Source organism: Siniperca chuatsi, linkage group LG11 (genome assembly GCF_020085105.1).
Source record: "Siniperca chuatsi isolate FFG_IHB_CAS linkage group LG11, ASM2008510v1, whole genome shotgun sequence".
Lineage (NCBI taxonomy): Eukaryota > Metazoa > Chordata > Actinopteri > Centrarchiformes > Sinipercidae > Siniperca > Siniperca chuatsi.
The window spans coordinates 5323461-5348793 of NC_058052.1; the positions used below are offsets into that span (position 1 = coordinate 5323461).

The 25333-nt window shown below is 39.4% G+C and overlaps 1 protein-coding gene across 1 annotated transcript; it reads right to left on the bottom strand.

Moving 5' to 3' along the window:
• Window positions 1–1635: 1635 nt before the first annotated feature.
• ogfrl1 (opioid growth factor receptor-like 1) lies at window positions 1636–12274 on the bottom strand. Its single transcript, XM_044215178.1, has 7 exons — window positions 11930–12274; window positions 10454–10540; window positions 10221–10299; window positions 9845–9923; window positions 7437–7503; window positions 6562–6707; window positions 1636–5702 (listed from the first exon to the last, which is right to left on the bottom strand). The coding sequence occupies exons 1-7, from the start codon at window positions 12104–12106 to the stop codon at window positions 5159–5161; spliced, it is 1179 nt and encodes a 392-aa protein (XP_044071113.1). The 5' UTR covers window positions 12107–12274; the 3' UTR covers window positions 1636–5158.
• Window positions 12275–25333: the final 13059 nt, after the last annotated feature.

Sequence of the window (25333 nt, forward strand, 5' to 3'; positions counted from 1 at the left end):
CAGCACATAATGCATAATATGAGACTGTTCACTTAAATACCAGAAATAAACCTGGGCATTGTTATTTTGTGTTCTGTAATGTGGGCATATCGATCCCTTAAAGATCAACTCAATAAATGTCTTTCTGGTTAAAGTTTCTCTCTTCTCGTCTCTGTGTCGACTCTGCATGTAAAAACTATATCAGGGACATTCAAGCCAACATACAAGTGGATAACACTTGAGAACCATACTCAGAGTGCATGTATTGGTCATTCCAATAAAGGGAAGACGATGATAGGTCCATAGGTTCCATAGGCGCTACTTACTCTAACCTTAAATTAGTCTTGGGACTCTTTTACTTTGCTCCAGAATTTCTGAGGCAAACTAAAAGTCTTTTTACCCTCACCCGTGCCTGTTCAGCGACTTGCAGTGAAATTGACTGTGCTGAAGTCGAAGGAAGGTTGTGGTAGGTAAGGTGGCTCAGGAAAAACAATCAAGCAGAAAAGTGCAATTTTGATGTGAAGGACGGGAGAGTTTGTGCCTGCATCACCTGCCTGCTCACACCAGGTCTAGTTCTACTATGGCTGTGGTGATGATCTAACATAGCCGTGATGCAAGAAGAGCGCTGTCCCTTCACTCCAGTTTGGAAATCAAATGTATTCATAAAGAGAGCACTTGAGTCCATAGTGATCGTGGCGTGTCGCCTCCAAACCAATGGGTTCAGAAAGCTGCAAGGTCCTTCTTTAACACAAAATGGATCATCACCACAGCAGTGCTCACATCCTCATTTTCAGGTACAGAATTCAAAACAACGTTGCATATGTTTATGTGTGTGTATGTGTGTGTGGTCTTGTATTATACATATTGTGGGGCCATAAATCTCTTTACACAGTCACGTTGTGGGGACTCGCCTTCCTTTTGGGGACAAAATCCCAAAGTCTCCATAACGTAAATCATTTAATTTTAGGGTGAAGACTTGGTTTAAAGTTAGGGTAAGTTTAGGGTTAGAATGGAGAATCCATGACAAAAATTATGTATTAAGGACGTGTAAAGCATTATGCAGGTTCATTTCATATGTTTACTGGTTTTTAAAATAATAGTAATAGTATTGTGAGTGGAAATTGTGTAGCTTTAAAGTAATCGTTCAACATTTTGGGAAACACACTAATTCACTTTCTCTCCAAAAGTTAAGCACAACTGGGCTGTGATTATGTGGTATCGATGTGCATATTAATACTGCATTAGTTCCAGTTAGATTAGAGGTTCTGACATTAGCGATGTTTCAGAAGTCAGGCAGATAATCTCAGTTATATTAATTCAATTCAATTTTATGTATATAGCGCCAATTCATAACAGAAGTTATCTCATTGCACTTTTCCTATAGAGCAGGTCTGGACCGTACTCTTATCATTATATTAAGTATTTGAAAGTGAAACCCTTTGCATGTCTATTCCTCTACTGAGTGTATTTAATAGTGAAATCTGGTAGAAAAACTGTGGTTCTTTGGCTCCAACCACTGAGGTTTACCTCAACTGAGATTATTCCTGCTTCCAGTGTAGCTCTGCACCTGACAAATGTGTGCTTACCAACTTTAAAATAAAATGTACAGAGAAACACACAGTGCTAACTTTCTTTAAACACTTCCAGATGACAAAATTCTTAATTCACATTCCTATTTTTATTTGAGTTAAGTGTGGCAAATTTCACATTTTAGGGCAAATGTTGTGTTATTGTGGCCCATCTATGCCGAAAGAACGCTGGGAAAACACTGGTGTCTCCAGCAATATTCATCTATGGAACAATCACATTTTTATCAATAAGCCAGATACAAACAATTTCAAGTATTATATATTATGAACCTCTCCTCTATACCAATTCTTATGGGATTTATTCCTGCTGTTATTGTACATTAATACTCATACTGTATATGACTATAATGCAAACAATAATATATAATAATAATAATATCAAAATGCTGTACAAAAAACAGAATGTACAGGAAATTAGTTGAGAAAGACACTCCTTACAGCATACAGATAAACATAAAAAATACAAAAAAGGCACTTAAGAATATCAGATACACACACACACACACACACCCTCTCTCTCTCACACACACACACATATATATCTACACATACAGTATACTAAAAAGTCAGATACTTGAGTCCATGTTATCACACAATTCACCTGAAGTTATTTTTACAATTATATCAGATACACATGGCTGGGGAGCAATGTAGAGACCTTATCAGTTAATGCTTATCATTAGGCCTTATCCTACAGGAAGAACAGCTGACAAAGTCAGGAAGAAGTGTTTTAAATCCCGATCATATGCATCATTACTGTCTTACACCTCACATGGCTTTTAATTTGACAGATATCTATTGCAACCAGGAACTCAAATGTCTGTGTTTGAAATGATACCTAGAATTAAACAAAAAGTCCCTATTGGCTGACTGGACAGACCGATACACACGCCCTGCTGTGTCAGGCTAAAACTGGTCTTTTATTAGACAAGCAAACACAAGCAGTGTGATGCTGTCAACCTCTGATATGATGAGGGTGATGATAGATGTGATGCTTAACAACATCTCAGAGGTGAGTGTAAAATCTGCAGATAAACCTGCTTTACTTCCTTGAGCACCTGCTAACCCAAAATAATTAGCCTGGCTTTCAGTGGAGAGTTAAATTACTGTAGCGTTCTACATGCTCATTAATTAAGTGACTCCTGCATCCTTATTAGAGTACAGTTCTAGGGGAAATATTATTTTTGTGGGGTATTTTTGGGCATGTAAATGAACAATATATTGAATATCTGACAAAAATATCAGCAGATGCACTACTACAAACTCACCCCAAGAAGCTTTTGACTGTCATACTCAGAGGGATAAAGTCAACAGTATCACCACCTACTATGTGTAGCCTGGTTGAAAACAAATTATTATTGCAATGTTAGACAATATGAAAACAATCACGGCAAATTCTTGACCATTTGTAGATTATATACGTAGATCTGTTTCTAAATCAACAATTTGGAGAAACCTACAGCGCTTTCAACAGGAAGACACAGATTGTCAAAAAAGTGCAACACACCTGTCACACACATCACCTGTCTGACCACATTAACTTCAGTCACAGTTCACATCCAATCACCTTGTTTACTTAAGTATAGAGGGCTTTCATGTGACATAACACACTTCTGCTATTGACAATAACAGCTAAAAAAAAAAGCATGGTTCTGCGCTGTTCACTACCAAGTCACCATTTCACCAATGCCCCACTTCAATGATTTTGTCAAAAAAATTAAACCACAGTAGGGCTGTCACCTTTTAATTTGAAAATTTGAACTACCATTCGAACGGAGGAAAAATTAAATATTAGATCTGAAATGATCAGTCGGAATTTAATATTCATAGTCGCAACAGACCGTGTTGTGTCTCATCAGTTTCAGTCTCTTTCAGTCTCATTTGTTAAATGCACTCTGATCTATTGCATGCCCTGTTAGCCTCAATAATGCGCCAAACGAATAATCATCATGACACAAAACCATCTGAAAAAACAGCAGAAGCATTTTGAATTCAACACCATAGGTGGAAAAAAGGTTGATAAAGCTATCTTTAAAAAGATAACTGCCGGCAGTTATATTACCGCAACAACAAATCTGAAGTCACCTGTTAGCTTGTTACTTGAGTGAGGCATAGCGAAGGCGCGGAACGTCAATTCTTCAACATATTTGACGATTAGTCTACATAGAATGCATTCAAATGATTACGTGCTAGTTCTTATTTATTCAAAATGTACTTTTTTGGACAAGTGGCAGCCTTAAACCACAGTGGTTTGCTAACCACTGCTGCTAACACTAGCTAGCTGATGTAGCTTCATTTGCACCACCAATATATCTTTCAGAAACTACCATTAACAGCAGATGTTAGCATTTTAACTTTGCTAAATTAGCCTATTGGCTAGTTATCCAGCTAAAAGTTTGATATTGTTTTTTCAGAAGAGGCTAGGGCTAAGAAAGACAGACTTTACTGTGTCACAGTAACTTATATTTTGAAACAGATCTTTCTATCGACACTGCTCCCTTTGCTTTGAAACAGTAGCAGGAATCTTGGCCTATTATCATTTCTATATTTAGCCACTTTTCCAGTGGACCTCCAAGGTGCCATAGTTAACAGGAGAGTAGTGATGTCACTAAAAAGCCTCTCTATTCTTAACTGTTTCTTATAGATAGCAAGTCAGTAACAAGTCTTGTTTTTTGCTCTATAGTTATGTACAATTTTCAGAGGGAGCGGCTATCTTCAAGCAGATAAATATTGAGCTGTCCCTGCTATTATTAACAACAAAGTGAGGATTTCAAGTCAATCTAAAAAAATATGGTTTAAAAGTATTGCTATGACAAATTAGCCCACCCCTGCCTTTTTCACTTTTGTGATCCTTATGTCCTTTCACAGGATTTGAAACAAAATAAAACAAATTCTCCCTGATCTCCCACTTCACATTATAATTTTCACTTTACAGCGCCTGTACAAAGTGAGCTCAGTCTAGCTTGTTGCTCACTGGAGCTCCAGCTACAGTGTTTGATGAGTAAGCAGGATTCTGATTCCCAAAACCATCGCAAGACAAACGTGCCAATCAGACACCATTGGTTCTAAAATGGGTGTCAGTATCAGTAACCACATTTCACCTCTGCCACAGTTCCAGACCCAAAATATTAAATAAGGCATTCTTCTGTCGTTTCGTTGTTTCATAATCATAGCCCTGATGAGGAAAAGCCTTGCAACACACTCTCTACTGGATTAGATGGTTTTGGGATTTGGTCCAAGGCGAGTTTGTTTAGGTTGGCTCAGGATATGACCTCCCAATCACCCCAGTCCCACCCCATATTCAATACAGTGAAACTGATTTATCAGCAAAGAAATAACATCATATTTGTTTATGGTAAGCCCTTAACCCTGAATTGATTCTAATGACACGTTGGTCAGATTCTATGTATGTGTTTTACTATTACTGTCATGACCCTAAGTTTCAGTGTCCTTTGGGGTCGTCCAGAAGTCAGAATAAAGTTCTGGCATAAACAATGATTTTCTTTTTCTTTCCAATTTAACTGGTTAATTTTCAAAACAGCCGTTTTGTTTTCTGCTTTGATAACTTGATAACAATCAAACCCTATTCCCTACAAAGGAACAATCTCATTGTACTCGTTCCTCTCTCCTCTAGCTCCCGCCATCATCAACGCTCCCTCCAGTCCAGCCATATTGGAACCAAGTCCTGTGCAGCCCTTCAGCCCTCCTCCAGCCAGGTCCTGGCACGTCATGGCATCATGGGAAGACACAATAATCCTGCTACTTGCAGATGTGGAGGTGGTGCTCTCCTCCCCCCTCCTATGTTGCTCTGGTGTTGGAGCAGGTGCTCTGATCCCACTACTTCCAGCACCTACACTACTTCCGACACCTCCCCTTTTAGGTGGCGGACCCCAGAGGAAGGCATGGGCAGGCCTGTAGTGCTTGCGGGCATAGCGGAGCAGGCGTCTGCGGGTGGCCGGCAGGCGGATGGTGTAGACGTAGTACTCCAGGACGCTGTGCTGCATGCTGGGAATGGTGTTGTGGCACAACGACTCCTCCAGGAACAGACGAACCAGCGGGGCCTTGAAGGCCTCATAGCCGAGCTCACCTAGGGACTTCAGGATGCGAGTGATCCGCAGGTAGTTGTGCTGAGACCTTGAAAGAACAATAATAACCAATAACCAATAATGTTAGTGAACATTACCAGGTCATGGAAGGAAAACAGATTTATGGACTAAATTCATCAACAATCCCACTGAGAATTAGACAAGAAGTGGGAACAGAACAGCTGGGACAAACATGAAACATGCAGGCCAGCATACTGAAAAGAAATCAAAATTAGGTGCTGAAATGAACTCTGCATGACTCACGGTGTTGCAGTCATCTTCAATTCTGAGGTCTTTGACAATACAGAGCCCTAATTGTTTGTTTCTGATGGTTGTTTGGCCTGAGAGGAACCTAGAAACCCCTGTGCACCAGATGCAAAGGTGGTTGTGCATATTTGATGGGATATTAAAAGCAAGAGAAGGGAATAAAACTGTACTGACCAGCTGCTTTATGGTGGAGAATTTGTTGTTTTTCATGTGGTTCGGATAATGGCAACAATTAGCATCAGATGCTAAGGTTTAGAGGTGGTTTGTGAGTTGAAGAGGTTATAGAAGGAGAAAAACATACCTGTACTAAAAGTATACACGTTTGGCAAGAAAACTCAATGACTTCTCTCGGGCCATGAAACCATCCAAATAGGATGTGAAAGAAAGAAAAATCCTTTAAAACCCCTTTAAATTACCCTTTAGCCATCTGTTTGTTGACTTAAAACATGTTGTTTCACATTTGGCTGCTGATAGAAGAACAATTAAGTTGCATGGGATTTAGAATAATTGCTTTGCTGAAGGACACAAAAACAGCAATTGGCAACCGAGCCGGAAGTTCACACATATTCTGGCTGCACTTCTATACCCCTAAGCTGCTGCACAATGTGTTTGTATGTGTGTGTGTGTTTGTGTGTGCTTACTCATTAAGGTGCTGGAAGCGCTCCTGCCAGTTGGGAGCCCGAGCAACATTCCCACTCTTATCCAGCAGTTTGATGCCATAGAAGTCCAACATCAGGGAATAGGCCGTCAGGAATCTCCGCTTAGCTTCCCGAGTGCTTTGGAATTCCTGACAGGATTCAACACAGCAGATCAGAGACCAACAGACAGGAACAACAACACCTCTCTGTTTGGCATCAACATGCATTTTGGGTGATCAGATGGAGAGGAAGGACATAAAATCTACGTGTAAATGCACTCTCGTCTCACCCAAACCACATCTGAAGTTGGTCAGAGACATGTTTTCTCTCATTAACAATGGAATGTAAATGAATTTCAAGACAAATACACATAACCAAAGAAAAACTAACTTTTAGCTGAACAAATACAGTTCAAGTGGGTAAGCATTCTTAACGTTTACATTAATAATGCTCAAACTGATGTCAAATTTATTCAGAGCCAAAACACAATGAAGACAGAGCCTTTTTTGTTTTTGTTCCATTTGAGTGACTTGTGGAACTGCTTTATACAGGGAATAGACCATATTCTTTAAATGCAACAACTTACAGCACACTGTCATTTAAAATGTAAAAATACCCCTCTTGTTAAAAGGCATGTTTTTAATTTATTGGTTGAATGGAAAATGCACTCTATCACTCAACCATGGTACGCTTAGCAATGAGGAAGTGCAAACAAACCAAATATGCAGCTGGAAGCTCAGACAGCAACGCACTTGTAAACATGGTGTCAATATACTGACAATGTGTGACATGTGTATATATATATATATATATATATATATATATATATATATCTATATATATATATATATATATATATATGTCTACTTGTGTCTTACTTTGATCTCATCCTGAGTCAGTTCATGTGCGTAGAAGTTGAGCCCTTGTTCTCTTAATGGGAACAGCCTGCCACATGGAAAAGGGAGAAAAGAACAGAAGATCAAATGAAAATAGATAGATGTGTTGAAAACACATTTGTTTACTAAATAATGTAGATTATTACTTAAGTGTCATTTCACAACAGTTGCTATTGCTGTCACTGTAAAATATAGAAAGTTAGTACCACTATTGCTCCCTAATACAGGTCCACAGTTGTATGACCATAAAAAAACTGACCGTTCGCTAAACCCCTTCCCCGAACAGTGATTAACCAATCATAACTTAAAGTTCCCTCCCCAGACACGTTTCCAAGTATGTAAAAATACTAATAATAATATTTTGTTTAACATGGTTATCTCACGTAAAAAGTTTGTTTTAAAAACTCTGAAAAGGGACTCAAAGCACATCTACTCTTTCTCCCTCATTGAGAAATTCTAGATCTATGAATGCCCCGCCCACCACCGCTGCGTGTTAGGTTGACTGGTGCTGCTGAGAGCATAGATGTGGGCGAGAGACATACATCCATGGTGAGAGAGTGGTGCGCGTCAAGATGGCGTTAGAAGAGTTAGAAGAAGGAGAGATTCGGCCGTACATTTGTGAGCCTCAGTCGGACCCAGATGAGGAGTCTGTTGTGCACCAAAATAGGCAGCTAGTGGACGTATCAGAATGGTAAGTGTAGTTAGCATCTTTTATTTGTTTATGTTGTTTGTTAGCTTGTAACTGGCAGTGGCTGACACAACCTTAGTGGTTGTGAAACATACAATAATATCTGCTACAGTGTTAGTGTTTTCACATTGTTATTATGTAACGTTAGTAGATACTGGACGGAAGCTCCAGGTCCCGGTCAGCATCCAAAAACTGCACACTCTATGTTTGCTGTCAAAACTTTCAAACTACGCTAACTTAGTCCAAACTCTCGCTCTCTGTACTGACAAGTCCGCTCTGCGTTGGAGGTTTCAGGTTTCCAAATCTAGGAGTCCGTTTGAATCTCAGATTTTTGGAAAATGTACAGACATCTCCCCCTTCAGTAGAGGAATGTGAAAACACCTCTCTAGTGACAAACTTTGCACAGATACAAGTCAGTAAAGTCAAGGTCTGACATTTTAGGGGACTTAAACATAAGAAAAACACATTTTTGAGTGGAGGGCTACTTTAACAACCGTAGCGAGGCACAGCAGGCTCCTCAAGCTTTGGATTTTTCCACACGTTGGAACGCTTGCTCGTGGTGGGATTTGTTGGGTCTCTGTAATTAATATTATAAAGAGTACGGTCTAGACCTGCTCTATAGGAAAAACGCAATGAGATAACTTCTGTTATGAATTGGCGCTATATAAATAAAATTGAATTGAATTGTAGCAATGTGCATTAGACTGTAGTAAGAAAGATATTCTGCATATAAAGAGTTTGAAAGGTGGTGTCACAAGAGCAAAAGTCTTAGGAATGGATTAAACAGTGTGTTTGTCTGCTCTCATGTAAGCTGCAAATATTAGCATGCCTGGCTAACTAGCTTACTACCTACAACAGTAATGTAGCGTTACTTCCAAGGCCCGGGAGCACATTGTTAACTAATTACTACATTAGTTTGTGGGGTTATAGGTTACGCTAAAAAAGCCCTTTTCACAAGCAGCACATCCACTTTGTAGTATTTCCTTATCATATTGATAATACTAAGACTTACTAGTTCTACACTGCAAAACAACAATGTTGTTTCTTTATGTCCATGTCTTCTACATGGATCATCTATTGGTGAGGTTGCTGTGTTTTAATCGGGACATGCAGCTTTAGCCTCAGTCTTTAGCACAATATCATGTATCAAGTGCATATTTAAGGCCCTTTTACAAGGTTCCCATTTTAAAACATTAAAAGGTCAGCCAGACAGAGTGTTTTTAACCAACTCATGGAGCTAATGTCAATTTAATTAGCTAGCTACAGTAGCTACAACTGACAAAATCTGACAGCGACAGTTGTCATTTCAGCAGTCAACATCAATGGTCCCTTGGCTTTTGTCTACCGCTGTCTGAGATTTGTTTTCAAAAATGTCTAAGAATTTCGAGTTGTAAATCTGCCCCTGCTTGTCAGGTGTTGTGACAGTAACTAAAGGGAACGGGGCACAGCGAACGAGTCAATTTCAAATCTATTCCGATTTTAAAACGTCCCACATTTCACTTTCAGGAGGTACAGCTGATAAAATCCTCACTTTATTTGTGGTGACATTTGCTTGACGATTGAACAGAAAAAAACAAGCTTTGACATGTCGGCTACTGTGGCTTATACCACCAAGCAATTAACAATCCAGTCAATTACCAGGAGATTGTGCTATCACATATAAGGTAAATGAAAATGAAAGCAGATAGATGAAATGTCTCACCATTGAATGTAGGTGTGATTGTGCTCCAGTTTGTCATAGTCGCCTCTCCACTTAGTCAGAATCTCCTCTATATAGATACCTGAGAAGAGACAGGGGCTAATTAGCTGCCACACACATTTCTAGTGTGTATGTATGTGTACTGTATGTACGGGTGTGTGAGTGTGTGTGTGTGTGTGTGTGTGTGTGTGTGTGTGTGTGTGTAAGCGTGTTTAAACATTGGATCGGTCCACTAATCTCCTGGTCTTTTCTAGTCAAACATGACCTTTAGCCAAACAAAACTCACTAAGCCCAAAGCCAACATTGCTTCGCTCCACAGAGGCAGGAGGTCTGCATGCATAGAGTGTGTGTGTGTGTGTGTGTGTGTGTATGATCTCACCATCAGGTACTAGAGGGATCTTGTTCAGGTAGAAGCGCAGGTTACGGTACTCGTTGGGTTGCCGGGACTTTCTGTAGTTCTACACACAAACACACAGATCAAAGAGATCACACTGGGCGTCTACAATAGCAGAAGCAGAAAGCAACTGTGCGTTGTATTACATTTGTGGGTATCAATGGCACCACAATAACATCATTTTTTGTTTGCGCACGTGTGTGTGTGTGTGCTTGTACCGGGTAGTTATGACGGTATTTGTAGAGGTCTCTGGCAGCATAGAAACTCCTCTTCATCTTTGGAACGGACTCTGGGTATTCAGTCAGCTGAGAGAGGAAGGATGAAAGACAGACAGACAGACAGAAAGAAAGGAGGATAGAAGGGAGGAGAGATGGAAAGAAAGAAAGAAAGGGAGAAGAGAATGAAAGAAATAAAAGAAGAAAGGGTAAAAAGACATAGAAGATGTCATAGAAGACATAGAAGATATGAAACCAAAACATCCTGTGTTTTCACAGACGCAGTGTATCACTCATCTACCATTCAGCTGAATTAAAAGCACTGACTTTGCTTTTGAGGTCGAGGGCTGTCACCATCCATTTCTTTCTGGTAAAGGAGGACAATTCACATCAGCGCTGCCGTGCAATCGCTACAAAAGGAGCTAGAAACTAGATCTGATTCTCAAATCGAATCTGGGTCATGCTAACTTCCACTGGTCAGAAAGGCTCGCAGTGTTACACTGGGCCTGATCCTGTTATATCGAACTTTATAGCTACTATGTACTGGACAGTCTATTAACTATACCAAAACTCACTCAAAAAATTCACCCAGTACCTCAAGCTATATACTGTATATACTGTGTGATGTTTCTTTTCTGTCTTATTACAGCCAAGTTTGTGACTTGTGTGATTTTAACCTGATCCTGATATTACATTACAATCTGAAAACTGCATCCTAACTTTGAGAAATTTCTGGTTGTAATCATGGCAAAAAAATAAATAAATAAATAAAAAATAGTCCTGTTATAACCTGCTGGTTTTAATATTCTGAAAGAGTGTGAAGTAGTCTAATAACATCCCTCCAGCCAACTATTCTGACAGTTCAGGACCATAAAAATGAGGCTGTAGTCTAATAGAATATTGTATTTCCTTCATAAACCAGCAGGCAGACAGTGTAACTTCCACGGCAATATTGAGAATAGCCAACTACCTTTACTAATTAACTAACAGAATTATGTGTACAGTATGTAGTCAATATTGCCATGTTTGGTGGAATATCCTCACCACATAGTGGTTTTGGCATACAGCATCATACAATATATAAAATAAGATTTAATACTTCAAATTCGTCAACGTTATATTCGACCAAGCGGCATTTTATGTCAATTCATCTCAAATTTGATAACAATTTTACAGTTGGTTCAGTGCTTGCTGCCACCCATTACTTGTAGTTCACACCATGTGAGTGTAAATGTTTGCATATAACCAAGGTTAGCCTACATAAAATTGACATATTCTTGAATGAAGTTTGGCGGTGGCGGTACGCTCGCCTCAACAGCACAGCAGCATGTATCGGTTACTCGGTTGCCCTTTTCGTGTCCTGGCCTTGTCAATATTGAGCGCTGCCGGTGGCACACATTTTACCGCAGCATGTCCCGGCTCTCCCCACCCACCATTGTGTCATTACATGCATACTACAGAACACTCACTGTAACTTACCTGCGGGGATGTGTCTCCGGCGGCCCGCTCGCTCTCCGCCGGGCTGACGGAGTCGGAGATGCCGCTGTCATCTTCAGCCGCCGGCTCGTCGCTCTCTGAGTCCGACCCCCACGTCGAGTCGCATTCCTCAACGGTGCTCGGCTCCTTGAAACGCCAGCTGCCCAGCAGATTTCCCATTTAAAAAACATGCAACACCTGCTCTCTTTTATTAACCTCTTCTTTGGACAAAATAGTCTACTACATAATTTTACTCACAACCTCGTATTTCGAGCTGACACTACCCTCAGAACTGAGCTTTTAAATGGTAGAAAAGGGGGGAATTTCCAGATCAGCAACGATGATGCGTCTTTCGGTATGAGGGGTGATTAGTGCCACAAAGAAGCAGGAGGGGGTCTTAAAGCTACAAACTGAATTTTGAACTGAATAAGTATCAATTGTTTTGATGGTTGCTAGAAATATCATCAAATAAACTATTAATTGGGAGTGATTGTAAGCGTCAGTGGTAAACTAAAAAAACATATAGGCCTACAGTTTATTGTTACAGCCACAGCTTTGGGTGATTGGTAAACAGCTTGCTGCCATCACTAAATGCAGCCATGTAGCCATTCTGTAGTGAACCTATTTAAAGTAGCTGAAGTTGGTGTCTTTTCTCACTTGGTGGTCAGCACAGTTTTTCCATTCTGTTACTTGTGGTGTTGAATGCAGCTGCTCTACTGTACTTTTGGTCCAGCTGGTTTAAGCTCCTCAGTCATACAGTATGACTGTGGGATTTTGCTATTATCTTCACTACTGTATGCCAAGGTTAATATTAACATGTCCCTGTGGTGACCTGATCCATGTGGATTTTTTTTTTTTTTTTTTTTTTTGCTGTCATCTTTATTTTCTACCAGATATTTGATGTTTTTGTGACTCAAGATGTTTTGCACATTAGATTAAATGTATACATGTACATAGACAGGTTATGTTCTGAGTGCCTCAGCTGCATTTTATGACAATATTGAAAGACAGAATGTGCAACCCAAATGTTAGATTAATTTACAACACAGCAGAACAACAGAACATCTCAATCTGGCAATAATCATCATATATTTTTGTGCTTGTTTTCCAAGAATTATATATAGAATATATATTATATATTGTTCTTGTTCCTCTGAAGACACTGATACTATTTGTAACTAAGTAGGCCTACTTTATAGCCCATAATTCTGCTGTCGGATCCCTTGCTTCTCCTCTTCCTGCTGCTGTGTGGCATTAATCACTCCCTATACATATTCCCGGTTACAGCAGCATCAGGACCAGAGCTGCATCACGTGACACCGGGGCAGGGGGAGGTTTCAGTGCCCGTATCAATGTCACTCCGCAAACAAAAGGAAACTGTGAAGTTCTCTTTCGGACAATCCAAGCTATGTTTGGATTTTATGGCATTATGGTTTTAACTACACAGAAGATATATAGGAATAGTTATCTTGGGCCATGTGTAAACATATTCCTAGCATGGCAAAAAACTGACTTTAAAATTGTCAGTAAAAGTCAAATGTACTGAATGACTTTAAGGAGATATTTACCTAGCAGTCTCAATTAGCCGTTTGTGTGAAAAAAAAAATCATTACATTATATTTCAGAGCTTAATTTCTCAAATAATTTCTTTTTTTCTCAGCTATAGAAGCACGGTTATTTTTAAATTTTCACTTTTGAAAAAAGAATTTAGTTCAATCTATCTCACAACTTAGTGTCATCACGTCTTTACTATCAGTATGGGGATGCTATTAACCATTTATTACAAGGGTGATCTGCTCCAGTCACTGTCATCCATCACTGACATGATGGATATGATGCAGTTTGATTACATATTTATTGTAAAATTAAACAACACTGTATTGGTTCCTTAACCTGAATTGATTCTAATGTAAAGTTTCGATTTACATAAATATTTTACTGCCTCAGTAAATTGGCCTTAGTTTTAATATTAGTATTTGCCGGTGGTGGAAATTAACTTGTGACTTGTTTTATGTTACTTTATCCTTCTACTCCATTTTAGAAGGAAATAATCTACTCCTTAGTCCATTACATTTATTTGACAGCTATAGCTACTAGTCACTTTTCCGATTAAGATTTTACATTCAAAAACATATGGTAAGGTTACAAAATACAACACATTATTAAGGATTAAACCAGTAACTCCCAACTTTTTTGGCTTTTAACTCTTCACAAAAAACAGTGTCTGGTTGGGGCCTCTTGACACATTTCAGATGTCTAGATTTTAGATGTCTGTTGTTATTATAAAGAGTACAGTCTAGACCTGTATTGAATTGAACTGAATTTAACTGAACTGTTAGCAGTTCAGTCAGTCAATGTTCTGAGTACTTCTTCCACCGCTGGTATTTGCATTGACCTTAGTATCATCATAGCTTTTTAGTTTACAGTTTAGGTGTCCTGTTTTTCAAAATAAAATTCGACTGGATTATCACAAGTTACAAGCAACTTTACTGCAAATTACATTAGTATTGACCTTCAAAAGCACATACGAGTCCAACCCTTGTAGGCATTTTGGTTTGGTTAAGCTTGTAGGTCGACCACCCTTAGACTGGGAAGCGGACGCACCTGGAGGGGAAACTACAGTTCTTGGCAGCATGACCGACACCTGTGACATTGATGTGACTCATGTGATCATAAGGTACCTCCAGCCCACCAGCTGGGGCTGCTGCTGCAATGGGTGAAGGCACTTTAAAAGTGAGCCACAGAGGTCAGGGTAAAGTCATCGTTCTAGTCGAAAGAAAAATGTGTGATGTCAAAATCAAGTGAAACCGAGAAATGAGGTAATCGAGAGTCGATGCAACAGTATCAACAGCATAGTCTCTGTTTTGTTACCAAGTACAGGAACTGAAGTGATAGTATTTTTAGTATTTTGAGTGACCCCTCACATTACATTACATACATTATAAGTAATGCAATATGATAATATCTCATAATATTTTAACTAGAAGCAACTGGATAGAGTGCAATCCTTCACAAACAGTTAACAACGCTGCACGCCCTATATTGCTTCTTATCTGTCTGTTGGGTTCATGCCGGGTTTTATTTGTCTATAAAAATGGAAGTGAATGCAATGTTTTCAGCCAACTTATATGTTGGACTTCCCAACCACCACATGACTACAGCAGAATTCTTACAACCACAAATCAGTTACTGTAAATGGTGGAAATCCCAGGATCAAATGACTACTATAATCAAATCAAGCACAGCAAAAATCCTTTTAAAATGTGTTGAGAAAAGCTGTTTAGTACGGTACAGTAATAGACAAGTCAGGGTTAAAAACATTTGGTCCTTCTAACTTTGTTAGTAGAGGTGAACACAACCAACTTTAACAGGTGATCTTTTCCTAATCTGAGGACTGAGGAACAGCCTGTGAGGATATTAGCATTTCATCTAAATATGAGCCAAATGCCACAGCACAAAATCATTTTTTTCTTTACATACTCTTATGCCTTTATTGCTCATATATTGTGTCAGTCACAAGGGAGTTTTCTGCCAGTAAGCATTTTATTGCTTTCAGTCCAGCCTGTTTCCTCTAATGTGTTCTGGAAACACTAGACCAGAGCCTGTATATTGGGAAATAACAACCCTCATGCTGTACAGTGATAGTACACACTTACACTGTCACACAGTTAAAGTTAAAACCAAGCATTAATGTAGGGGGACTGCAACTAATGATGACTGGTCAATCTGTTTCAGACACTCCCCTCCGGCAGGAGGCTGCGGTCTATCAGGACCAAAACCTCACGCCACAAAAACAGTTTCTTCCCGACTGCAACCGGCTTCATCAAAAACACCCGGGCCCCCCACTGACACTGGCTCATACCCCCTTAACCCCTCACTACATGTCATACTGCTAACGTAAAGTCTACACACCTGACTCAGTGCGTTACTTTAATGCACATCTTTTATATGACTTTTGACTTGTAGTACTTGCTTGCTATCTTTCTTTATATTTTTCTACTTACTATGTTTATTGCGTGCACCATAATACCAAAGCAAATTCCTTGTATGTGTAAACCTACTTGGCAATAAAGCTGATTCTGATTCTGCTGATTGTTTGGTCTATAAAATGTTTGGTGTGTAAAATTGTTTTGTCTGACCAACAGTTAAAAACCAAAGATATTCAGTTTACTATCACATAACATAAAGAAATGAATCAAATCCTCACAGTTGAGAAGGTGGGACTTCATTGGCTTTTTTTCTTGAAAAATGACAATTAATTGATTAACAAAATAGTTGCTGATGAATTTTCTGTCAATTGTTGTCAGTCAGCTCCACATTAATACAACATTCAATTCAATTCAGTTTTATTTATATAGCGCCAATTCATAACAGAAGTTATCTCATTGCACTTTTCCTATAGAGCAGGTCTAGACCGTATTCTTTATAATGTTAATTACAGAGGCCCAACAAATCCCACCATGAGCAAGCATTTGGCGACAGTGGCAAGGAAAAACTTCCTTTAAGAGGCAGAAACATTGGACAGAACCAGACTCAATGGTGGGCGGCCATCCACCGCTGCCGAGTTAGGGGGGGGGGCATGCAAATATGTTAACATGTTATAAATATGCTTCAGTTGCCTTTGTGGCATTTAGCACAGTGGGCTTTGCTTCCATTTGGGTGTAGACTTTTTTAGAAAATAACATGCACTCAGTGGAAATGACATGATGCCACAACAATATACCAGGGACATAAATGAGGACACCAACAAAATGAGGAATAAACTTTAGTATTGTTTTATTCGAAGGAACTACAATAAGAGGATGTATTTATGTATTTAAGTGTTGTGAGAACGCAATTCTCTTTATTTATGCTGTATTAGACACAGACTGTACATTATGAACAATTATGAAATTCTCTTCTGCTTATTTACCTGAAGCACAGGCCTACAGTAAGTTGAATTTGGATATATATATATATATATATATATATATATATATATATATATATATATATATATATATATATAGGACCATTAACAAGCTAATAAAGCTAATTAACAAGCCATTAACAAGCTAATAAATTACATTAAATTAAATTAAAGTAGAGAAGCTTATTAAACAGACTAATAGAATACTTTTGTAGTCCTTTATTATGTTTAGCCTAATCTGTTTTTATTCACTGCTTTTATTAGGTTTCTTGTGTCATGATAATACTATATTTGTTTGTATGTTGTTTATCTGCTTGTTTGTTTCTTTTAATTCTCACCATCAACCTGCCCAGAGACTGCAGATGAAAACGTGCCTTTTAGCTAAATCTTTGACACATTTACCTCTCGTAGATGTTAATTAAAGCTGCACTAATCAGTATTTTTTCTAAGAACAATGGCTCAAAGTACTGCGTGCAATGTGAAAGGAGTTGCTCGTAGTGACAAACTCGCAGAAAACGATCACTCTGCAGTCCAGAGTTAGCGATTAGCTGGTGGAGCATATAGAAGCTGAAGACCCAGATATTTTTCTCAAAATAGGAGAGAGGAGACTAAATATTGGACTTAACATTCATCAGGTGACCAGAAACACGAGTCCAAATAAATGCTAATGTTGCTATGTGTCTGCTGGATGTGTAAACAGGCAACTGTTTGCTAACACATTTGCCATGTGAACTTTCTATATTTAAATTATGTCAAATGATGATGATGCTCCGGTTGTTGGGGAAATCTGCCCCGGAGCAATCAAAGAACACAATGCCACATTTGATAAATTCGCATAAAGGTGGCACATGTGGTCTTTGGACATTTCACTAAAAAAAAAAGACTAATTAAAAAATGATGATTATGAATTATTGATTGCAATGATTTTGCTGAGAAACAGTTGCCTGTGCGTCTGTAAAGAAACTGTACAAGCTCAGAGTGGTAGGACATTGAGCAGGGTGTATCTGTACCGATCTGCAGCCTCCAAGGAGGGTTTCATAAGAGATCAGTCGAAAGCATAACTACAAATAAAAACTTCATAGATGGATACAGAAGGCCACATTTGCTGCAGCCTCTGAAAGCATTTGGTTCCTCTTTCCCTTTTCTGCTGTACTTACCGTATATTTACCACCAGGGAGCAGTGTTTTCAATATAATGGCAGGCTGTCTCATCGCCAGCCCCTCCCCACTCTGTGTGTGTGTTCATGCTACATACATGAAGGTGTATGTAGGTATTTGTGCCTATGGGCAGATAATAAAGAGGAGGAGAGGAAGTGGAGGAGGTTGATAATGTATAGAGACTCATCTGCATACACACATGCATGCACACACATGGGACAGGTGCAAAAGTACTTTAGCTGTAGCTGCCAGCACAGACGCAGTATGCATCAAGCTAAGAAAAGGCCTCTAGGTGAAATGGGCAGCTCAATAATCCCTGCCTACTCAGCCGTTTGGGTATACGTGTGTTCATGTGTGTGTGTGTGTGCGTGTGTGTGTGTGTGTGTGTGTGTGTGTGTCTTAAAAGCTGTTATGTCTCTCCGAGGATTAACTTGGGTGTGTCGTTGCCATTAACAACATGTTAGCTACCTGAGCTGAGAAACCAACCATAAACCATAATGACCATACAGTACCTCTGTGAGTGTGTGTGTGTATGTGTTTGTGTGTGTGTTTGTGTGTGTATGTGTGTGTCTGTGTGTGCAACTGACTCTTTATGATAGCTGAATGTAGCGATGGTAGTGTATGTAGTGAAAAGATGGCAACGGGGGGAACAGATTGAAGGGAAGACACTTTTTTCTAGTGTCAAGTTAAAGTACATCTAACACAGTCAGACACAGTTTACTCTCTTAAACTGGTTATCAGTGAGGTGATTTTTTTTTTTTGTCCCATCTTTGGTGTCATGACCTCATTGCCAGGGTGTTTTTTGTCACTGGGACTCTCAGAGGTCACCTGCCAATCAACCGGTGTGTGTCCAGTCTGGCAATGTGACATCTGTAACCTTTGATTTTCTGTTGGTGAAAGTGTTGCTCTTTTCTATGATTTGCCGTGGAGGCTATAACTGCTCATACTCTGTATTCAGCTGATGTATGTGTGTGTGCGTGTGTGTGAGAAAACAGGGAAATCACTGATGCATAGTGCTCAAACTCAAACCCATGATACAGTGTTCATAAAAGATTGAGTTGTGTGAAATTTGAGAAAAAAAATAATGTTATCTTTCATTTTGCCATTGTCTTCCTCCATATTTTAATATACTGTAGCCTATTTGTTTTTATAGTAAACCTACAAAGCACTGTGTCAGTATAATCTGCAGAATTTGGTCCATAACACACTCTATTAATATTAAAATTGAGCATTAATCATGAATAAATCCCATCAGAGGGATTTTGAACTATAACTGAATACTCTTTCCTCTAAAAGCTGCAAATTAAAGTTTGGTCCACTAATGATGTGGAAATCTAACCCACATTCTCAGCTAATTAAAAAAAAAAAAAGGAAAGGAAGTCATAAATGTTTATAGATTAAACTCTTTTCTAGGGAAACAAAAAAATGGATATATAGGAAGTAATTCATTGAATGATTCTGGTTGTTATGGAATAAACAGAAGAAGAGCAGGGTAGATACTGTGCTGGAGTAACTGAACGGTAAAGTACAGGTCAATACATCATGTAGCCTAACTCACTGTTCCTGTAACAATTTAGTTAATTAATTATGTCCTTAGATGTTCTCAAGTGGTTAGAAATGAAAGATGGAGCAAGATTATCATGGTATTGATGTCACAGAGACACACGTGTTTATGTCCAGCCTATGACTGGAATTCAATTGCTCAACTAATTTAGGAGTGCCCTTTTGACTTGGTTCAATGAGTGCTGCAGTGCTGCTGTTTGTCTTGCTGTCAGAAATAAAACCAGTGGCTCTGAACCTGGGGATTCACCCAGAGAGGAGACTACATCCTCACTAGTACAAGGGACTCCTGTGACATCCCCTGACAGGGCTGCTGTTTAATGTGACATCATCCTAACCAACTCATTCTTTTTTAATTTTTCCTAGCAAACTGAAAAAATAAAATACATCATGTCCTCTATGGCCTACTGAACACCAGGCAGGTGCCCAGAAGACCATATTAGCGCTAGGTGAAAAAAAAAAAAATCAAACTGCACACTCAACAACAACAAATCGTTCTCCAGACTCTCCACAGTCTGCAGTTGTGCACACTATTTCAAATAAATCAACCTCCCACTCTGGGTGGACAGCAGCGCTTCCTCCGCCCACTCATTCACAAGCCAAACACACTCAAGGTTATGTACCTTGAAAAATGGCTTCTGTAATACATCTGTTGGACCCTTTTACAGCAAACCTCATGATGTCCCCATGTAAGGCCTTTTAGCATGACGTGAGCATGAGACATAGGTCATCCAGCCTGTCAGATATTGTGAATAGGTGTTGTCTACATTAAACTCACAGGCACAACCTGTGACACATGCATGGTTAATAGTTTATTTGCATGAATATTGTAAATTTAATTCTCTCTGTTAATTGAAAAAAAAATTGTCATAGTCCTTTAAATGAAAGGAGAGAGACTAAAACATTAGAATACAGTATTAAATCACAAACAAGCTAAACTAAGTGTACCCTCAAGAGTGTTGCAGGGACAAGGACAAATAGACTGAAGGTGATAATTCTTAATTTAAGGGAATAAATAAAATAAACTGTGAGCTGATTTTGCATTTTGGGGGTAAAAATTTTTATTTTGTGCTTTAAAAAATACCACTGTCAAATACATCTCAACTGAGTAAACATTATTTATAAGTTTGACAAAATAATCCCAACCCAAGGACCATTTTCTCACTGTTTGGATCTGTTGACTTGCAAGCTCAGTAGCTGTTATGATTTCATCCATATGTCCATGTTAGCTTAAACGTTACAGCTGCTCTGTGGATCAAATGACTACGTGGAATGTGAAAGGGTATCACCAACCCTGTCTCATTCCCAGGTCATCAAATACCGACGTTTTGCCACGCCCCTTGGTGTCCACCATTTTGGTTTTTACAAAAGAAACTTGGCAGTCACGTTCCATAACATTAACCTATTGTAGGCCTATTGTTGAATTATCAAGGGCACTTTCGTGTTTTAGTTTTGCCATGGATGGTTTTACATTGGAGTTAATTAAAAGCCCGGTGCGTCTCTTACAGACGATAAAGGGTACCTTGCCCACAACTTTACTGTAGACAGCAGACAGACAAAGTTAGCTACTTGCTGCTGAACATAGTGGAGCATTTAGCAGCTAAAAAGCCAGATATTTTCCTCAGGAGTTGGTGGAGACCAAAACAGAGCAAACAGGAGAGTGAATACGACTCCAAATAAATGCTAATGTTGCTCCGTAACTGCTGGATGTGTAAATAGGGAACTGTTGCTAACAAATTTACCATATCAACTTAGTACAGTTGACATGGTGATAATATGTCAAAGTTGTGTTTACAGCTTGTTGTGTGGGCCCCAAGTGGCCAAAAAAAATCAATCAATGCAGGTTTCAGCATAAAGACAGATCCATCTCCATGGCAACTGAGTAAACTACATCTACTAATAACTTATGATATGGTTGAAAGCTCCAGAAAAAAAGCAAGCAAGTCGACGCTAACTTGGGATTGTTTTGTCAAACCGCTATTTCCAAGGAGGAATTTGCTTGATGCTTAATTATCAACACAATTTTAAATTTGTGAGTGTTCTTTCATGACAAACACATATGTATGTATGTTGGTATGGAGTATTAAATGACAGCCTCTTCTTTATAAAAGAGACATTAAGTAATAATAATAATAATACGTTAAATAAGTGAGTAAGAGTTGCTCTTACTGTAAAAATCCATTTTCATATCCAGATCATAATGTACTTTTGAATAGGTTCAGCTTGGACCTATCTGATGCTGACAACCACAAGATTCATGGCTTTGGGACTATAAGGAGGGAAAGAGAAAGCAGAGTCATCATGCAGAAACGATCACATCACAAATGAGTGTGACAATCTGAGAGCTCTGCGTCAAGTCATTTGGGATTAACAATTAGCAATAAACACAGATTACAGCTCATGAAAAAAAATCATTATCTCTCTGCTCTGGTAATTAGGACCTCTAGCTGATCTCAAGTAAAATGTGTGTGTGAAGCAAAGCACTAAAGAAAAACTGTGTTTTGGTCAACTTCCTTCTAATAAATAATGGCTACAAAATCTGTCAAACACTTTCCAAACACCACTCCCAATTCACTTCTAACTGTTCAATGTCACACCCAAACACATTTTGTTGAATTTCGCCTCCATTTTCTATTCCCCCGCAGCTTTCAAGTAGCAGTGCACTAGCAGCTAATCTCTCAGGCCGACAGTCTGGCTCATGGCTAACGACTAAGTGTCAGTGTAACAGATGAGGCTGCTGTCTACACTGACCTGTTTACAGACAGTAAAGGCTACAGGCATGAATGTTGCTGGTGATAAATCATTCATCCACAATGGCTAGAAGATTAACTGGTGGCAAATGAACACCAGCCACCAGCCCAAAATGTTGCTGAATCAATACATCAATCAATTAATTGATCAATGTAATGCCATCAAATGTAGATTACACGTTGGGATGCTAGAAAAGTTTGTTTTCTTCACAAATAAAGAGACTAAGAATGCCAATTTCAGAATAACACATTTATGTTTATGTTTATGTTTGTTTCAGTGTTTAATAAGTTGTGGGGTGATGGAAGCCATCAATACATTTTTGGTTTTCCCATGCTAATCATCTTATAGTGTGCAGTTGAAATAGAAGGGGATTTTCTTTCTCAAATGAAAAAGAAGAAGCCCTCTAGTTTCATAGTTTGAATTAGAATATTAAGTTGATAAACTGGACTCCATGAACAGACAGAGACGTTTTTCAGCTCAGACAGAATGGCGGGTGTCAGTGTGAAGATGGATTACTCTAAGCTCTCAGTGCACTGGTAGACAGTGACGGCACAGTGAAACACACAGACAGCTGTAAGGTGATATATTACACTACAGTTTAAGACACAGTAGTGTGCACAGACTCTTTCAGAGGCAGTGAACCAAACAGGGGAAACAGGGAACAAGATGACTAGAGCAGGGGAAAACACAGAGTACTGGGATGAAGGTTAATTCACAATTATAAATTATTGTCTGGAGAAAATTGAATCCAAATCAGACATTGTAACATCTGGATCATTGAGGTGAAAGTTCGTTCACATTATCAAATCACTCTCATCTGTAATATCTTCTTGGCTAATCTGGTATCTTTTGTCTAGCATTGTACTAGTGCTAGTCCAAGTCCAAGACCACCATGGCCAAAATCTCAAGTAGCAAACGTGTCAGGCCGGCTCCACGGTACTCATGCTGTCTTCACACTCTTGCACCACACCCAGAAACCTCCGCAAGAATGTATCTGTGACGGGTGCGCAGACCCAGCATGTGCGTCTTGAAATTTGAAACGTTGTGGACCACGCCAGCTGCACTCGGCTTGGCGTTGATTGGCTTGTTGGTCTGTTGAACCACCAGGCCAATCTCTTCCTTTTCCAACTCCTTCAAAAAACACAGTGGAATCCAGATAGGCAACACATTTTTAAAGATGATAATAACGAGGAAGCAATAAGAAGAAAAAAAAAACAACAACACGTGCTGTTTTAAAGCAACATGCATCCATTGGCATCCAAGAGTTATCACATGCAGCTTTTCCTGCATTCGTCAACTTCAATAGCAGCCTCCTTGTGAACTCGCTGTAGATTTGTCCACAGCACCCACTACAAGGCCAAAGGAGGAAACTCCCAAAAGGATGAGAGTGCAAGTATGAACACATTAATTTGTAGCTGACAATTTGCATCAGCTGCAGAGGAGATGACGCGTGGCTTGGCGTGAGGGCCATATTAAGCCCAAAAATGTCTTCAAAAGCAGAACTACTCAAGTCTAAAACATGCATGCTCTAAAGAAATCCCAACTTCCCATTCCCAACTTTTAAATAATTTTCCACTTTTGCTCCTAAGATACTAATTTACTGATAATACCTTTTTTCAGACTTCCAACAAACAGTTAGGACTTTGCCTTGACTTGGAACCTACTGGTCTTGACTCGGGACTTCATAGCCAAGACTTGAGGCTTACTTGTGACAAAACAGTGACTTTGTCCCACCTCTGCCATTAATTGATATGGTGGTTAGCAGAAAACCCAGCTTTGCTGTCTGCAATGTTTGTATATATATATATACATATATATTTGCTACCAGTATATGTCGCTAGAGTTGGACATTTTCAAACCCTACACGTAGAGGCCTTAAATTATTTAAGTACTAGATCATTTAATAATACTGTGGAGGTGGGCATGGTTAGCTGTCAGCTGCAGAGGGGGAGGTGGGGGAGTGGCTCAGGTGAGCAGTGTCACAGCTGTGTCTTGTTGACTAATTATGCTCTCCCCTTTTTTATGCAGTAGCATGCTGGAGTGGAAGCGCTCAAACAGGAACTTTGGACTTTGTTTAAACTGTGAGGAGGAGGAGGAAGAAGAAGAAGAAGAAGAAGAAGAAGAAGAAGAAGAAGAAGAAGAAGAACTCGGCCAGCGCAAGCAAGTGGCGTTGTGGTTGAGTGTTTTTGTTGATCGCTGAAAGTATGTGTGTGAGCAGTCTGAATAAATAAAAGATGTGACCTGTAGTACTTCTGTTCCTGTGTACACCGACGTGATAGTGTGCTGCTGTAACAAAAGAGTTTCCCCTCGGGGATCAATAAAGTATTTCTGATTCTGATTCTGATTCTGAAAATGCCCCGCTGCGTCTGTGTTTATGCCAGGGGAACCCACGGTTGCAACAGTCCTGCTACAAATACCTACAGTGAGAGGTATCAATTCTATTATTTAGAACTATTGAAACACACAACCACGCACACACTCTTTAGCTTTCTACTACCTTGTCCAATAACCAAAAAAACACAGCTAACTTGTCCTTGAGCAAAACACACTGAACCTCAAACGGATTAACTGACTAAAAAATTGACATCTAAAACAGTCCAGTGCAACTTGTTGCACTTAACACTCATTCACTCAGCCAAACCCCAACATGTAGTTAACATTGCATGCACGCACGGTGCACAGAGTTTACATTGACGCTGTGTTTCTAAAGGGAAGGTCTCCTCTGTTATGCTAATGGGGCCAGATATTGCCAGTAATTCAAGGTTAGTCAAACAGCAGTTTGTTTGGTTGCTGGGCACGCTCGAGAGACTTTCCTGTCCTGGCTTGACAACACGCTGGCAGAGCTACAGCCATCAATGTCATTGCACAGACAGCGTGAGGTAAAGCATTTGTTTCCGAGTCCAGCCTTGTGTTGTACACAAAGAAAAAGCCAGGCGGCGAGCCAGCTGAGAATGTAGTCACAGGGAAAAGTATGTAGTGTATAGCTGTGTGAGAGACAAATCGAGGAAGGGTGAGATTTTGCTACCTTCA